The sequence below is a fragment of the Mesoplodon bidens genome (genome assembly GCF_964165515.1).
Source record: "Mesoplodon bidens genome assembly, chromosome: X".
NCBI lineage: Eukaryota > Metazoa > Chordata > Mammalia > Artiodactyla > Ziphiidae > Mesoplodon > Mesoplodon bidens.
This window is the reverse complement of record NC_138163.1, coordinates 81295744-81299800: the sequence shown is the minus strand read 5'-3', so window position 1 is coordinate 81299800 and position 4057 is coordinate 81295744. Positions and strand designations below refer to the sequence as shown.

Below are 4057 nucleotides of genomic sequence, written 5' to 3'. Positions count from 1 at the left end.
TGAGGCAGAACAGGAGGGAACGAGCTTGGCCACAGCTCCCGGGCTCCAAAGGTACCAGCTGCCCCTCCTGCAGGAAGACGATGGGCTCAACCTGTAAAACAGCAGAGTCAGGGAAGAGCCTCAAGCCAGGGCCGGCCCCCAGCCCTGCTCAACAGCCAGGACTGTGGGAAGGGGTACGGTGTGTGTAACACTCACTTCAAAGTTTCAGGATCGTGAGAGCCATGTCCTTCATGGTGTCTGCAACAGGGACAGGCATTAGTAGGCACTCCAGAGAGAGGGATATGGAAGCCCGTCCCCTATCCCCGTGAGGAACCGCGTAGCCCTGAAAGCTGAAACCCTCTCCAGACCCGATGCAAAGAGCTCTGGACCAGATCACTCCCCACCACCGGAATTGAATGTGGAACTGGTTCCTCAAGGGAAACAAAGTGTGCCAGCAGCTCTGATGCTGTGGGCCGTGCCACAACCAGTCAGATCCCGTCACACACACAAACAAACAATCCAACAAGAACCTTAGAAGCCACACCAAGCAGCAGTTCAAGGGAAAATCAACGAGGCATCTCTCAAAGTCCTATCAGAAGGAGATTCCCTAGGACTGGTCTGGTTGGCAAAGTGTGCATGCAGTCCAGACAGTACTTTGCTACTTGTACACACGCCCAGTTGTACATGCACAGCTGGCTCCAGGGCCAGGCCTGCTAGGTTCTCCTCGCCACAGGGATGTTGGTCCCTGCGAGGCCGACTGCACCTGCAGCCCACCCCCACCCCAGGTGCCCACCCGGGTTCTGAACTAAGACACCGCTCTCCGTCCCTGGTTCCTCATACCAAGTTTCTTCTTAAGGTTGTCTACTTCTCTCTGTAGCACGAGACACTAGGCCAGCAGACACAGGAGGAAGAGAAATGATTAGTATAATCTGGCCTCCTCTCTCCTCCACCTTCTCCTCTCCACTGGGCCCTGCACCCCAAAGCCGGGTGGCTAGAATGGCAAGCGCTCCTCAGTGGAAAGCAGGTGGGCTCCCTCCATGGGGTACGTGATGGGGGCAGGGGAGGGGTGGCCCCACACATGTCAGCTGAACTTGGACCCAGATCCCAGCCTCGAGTTTGGGCCTGCATTTCCAGGAGCCAGAGGAAGCATTACCCAAAGACAGCCCGGCATTCCCAGTGGCTGCTGCGGCATTTCCGGTCTTGGGGGATGGTCCAGTGGCTCCCAGTCACCTGAGAGGGAAAGGACACACAATCCAGCTTCGCAGGCTCCCAGTGAGGTGGAAAGGGCCAAGTGGGGTCTACGGTGAGGTGAGGCGGCACCACCCTCTGCTGGCGACCAGCCGCCCCTGCTCTGCCCAGAAGCCCGAACCTTCTCTCTGGGGCTGCCTCCGCTGTTACCCGGGGGCAGCCATTTCCCCATTGCATTGTGGTCCCCAAGCTATGTGCCTCTGGATTCGCCCCTCCCAGAGCTGCAGCCACAGCCAGCACGTGGGAGAGCAATGTGGGCGAAAAGGACTTAACAGAAAAGGCTGTTCCCCTGTAAATCTACACCCGGAGGAGCTGTGTGTGGCACTGCCACCGACCGATCAGCCCTGCCGCACAAACCCCCCACACAGGATGATGTGGCTCAAGGCCAGCCCTGCCAGCACCCCGTCTCCTGTGGGAGAAGCTGCCTGAGAGAACGGCTGTGCCCCCAACAGAGACAGAGCCAGAGGTTTCTGCCCTCCACCCCTCTCCCCTCCCCTCCTATCAAACCCACGACACTCACCTGAGGGGGCAGGCCCCCCGGGCATGACTTCTCCCTGGTTCAGGGCCAAGGGCTCTGAGTTTCTTGGATCTTGGGGGCCTCTGGTGTCGACCTCGCCACTGCTGGCTTTTCCACGATGCATGCGTGGATAAGATGTCCCTGGCCTGTGAGCTGGCAGCTGAAACAAAAATTTTTCACCAATTTGGACTAAGGAAGTCTGTCTGTGTGTATGTTTGTTTGTGTGTGTGTGTGTGTGTGTGTGTGTGTGTGTGTGAGAGAGAGAGAGAGAGAGAGAGAGAGAGAGAGAGAGAGAGAGAGAGAGTGTTGTGTGATTTGGGCCGGGGTGAGGCAGGGAATTGGGAAGGGAATTGAAAGGCTGATCTCATTAGCACTTTCTCCCTCCGTCAGCCCCAGGCCAGCAGGCAGAGGTGATCTAGGGACAACAGTGGGGCACTGAGTAAGCCCAGGGCCCCTGCAAGGAAGGTCTGGGGAACACCTAGGAGATAGGATTCAGGAAGCTGGTGAGTCTAAATACTGAGTCTTTTCGGGGAAGCTTTTAAGGGATCCCCCGACCCAATTCAGCTACCAACCCTCCCTTCCATCCCAGCCCCAGTCTCTCAGAGGACGCTGGAAACAGGCCAAGGGTGGAGAACCAGGCCCAGCACACCCGAAGTGCTACCTTACTGTTTGTCCCTAGTAAAAGGAGCCCGATCAGGCATCATAATGACCCAGTGACCGAGGGGCACCCAATGACGACCCCTGAGGGGTGGACAGAGGCAGCATGGGTGAAGACGTGTGCTCTGGGTGCGGTGGGGGCGGGGAAGAGTGGGGAGAGAGGAGGAGCCTGGCCTACTCACTTGGCCCTTTGGGGCTGGGTCTCTATTTGGGTCCTTATCTTCTCCCGCCACAGCCTCAGACTCCCTTGTCCACGTGACCACGGATTTCTTCCCAGCGCTGGTGTGCTTGGCCTGTTTGGTTCCGGAAGGGCCCAAGGTATACCTCTTGGATCTCCCAAGCAGCGGAATACCAGAGACTGGGGGGAAGGTGGCCGGTTCCAGCGGAGGTGCCCAGATTCGCTGCCCCCAGGAAGGGAAGTTTTTCCCCAGGGCAAGTGTGGAGGCTCCCCCGAGGGATTTCTTCTCCTGGGTCCCCTTCTTCCTAGGAGTGACCTGCAGCAGGCCACCTGCCGTAGCAGCAGCAGCAGCAGCAGCTCCCGGGGAGCTGGGCTTGCTGCTCCCGTCCCCCCAGAGCACGCTCTGCATTTTCTTAGGGGAAGAGATGCCCTGCTCTCCCACGCCCTGCCTTTCCACAACCGAAGAGAGTCCTCGCAGAGCCGAGGACAGGGAAGAGCCTGTCACGTGAAGGAAGTTCTCCCTGACTTGGAAATTCGAGTGACTGGGAGTGTCCCCGGGATCCTCGGGTCTGCTGGGCTCGGCCTGGCCTCCTCCTCTGGGGTAAGTACTCACCGTCATCAGCTCTGTGTCACTGAACTCATCTGAGGACTCGGAGTCGGATAGCAGCAGGCCCAGGGCTTCCGCGGAGAAGCGCTGGCAATCCGCAGCCACGTTCAACCTACGCTTAGTGGCTCTCTTAGGCTCCCCCCAGGCCCGACCCGCTTCGGACCCACCGAGGTGGAGAGGGCCGGCCAGAGCCGGCGGCGCTTCCCCACAGCTCTGGGCGGTCGCTCCTGGACCGCCGGGACCCGCCTCGAGGCCGGCGGACACTTCCAAAGAGGCGCAGGGCTCCGCCAACGGGTATCTGCAGAAGCCCAGCATGTCCCAGTCGTACAGCTGCTGCGTGGTGCCCGCCGCAGACTCCTCGGCCAGGTCAAGGAGGTCCCTCATGTCATCAGCCGGGGAGCCAGGTCGGCCTTCACGGCCACACAGCACCGGACCTCCCGCTTCTAGCATCTCCCACTCTGACTGGAAGCTCTTGGGATCCGGGCAGCCGCTCCCGTCCCCGCCGCTCGGCGGCTTCCTGGGCTCGGGGCCGCGGTCGGGTCCCCGCGGAACTGCGCGGCCGGCCGGGCGGACGCCGGCCCGCTCCCCGCCCCCTGGGCCGAAACCCGTTCCCCACACAGACACCTCATCTGGGGAGCTCATGTCGCGACCCAGGCGGCCGCGGAACCGGGGCGACTGTTGATGGCCCGAGTCGCGGTCGCGGTCACGGCGGACGAGGCGGGCGGCGCTCAGACGGCAGCGTCAACCACCTCAGGCGCTGCACGAGCTCGTCTCAAACGAAACGACGCGCCACTTTCAGCGCGCCTCCCACGCCCGCGACGCGGCCTCCTCATTGGTCCGGCCCCCGCCAACCAGCGGGCGCCTTGTTCGC

At 61.1% G+C, this 4057-nt stretch overlaps 1 protein-coding gene across 1 annotated transcript; it reads right to left on the bottom strand.

Annotated features, from left to right (window-relative positions):
- Positions 1-1565: 1565 nt before the first annotated feature.
- On the bottom strand, positions 1566-3828 carry LOC308609383 (uncharacterized protein CXorf49 homolog; the record flags this gene model as incomplete). Its single annotated transcript, XM_081223064.1, has 3 exons — positions 1566-1636; positions 1748-1904; positions 2584-3828. 3 exons carry the CDS (start codon positions 3826-3828, stop codon positions 1566-1568), a joined length of 1473 nt encoding a protein of 490 aa, XP_081079190.1.
- Between the last annotated feature and the right edge of the window lie 229 nt (positions 3829-4057).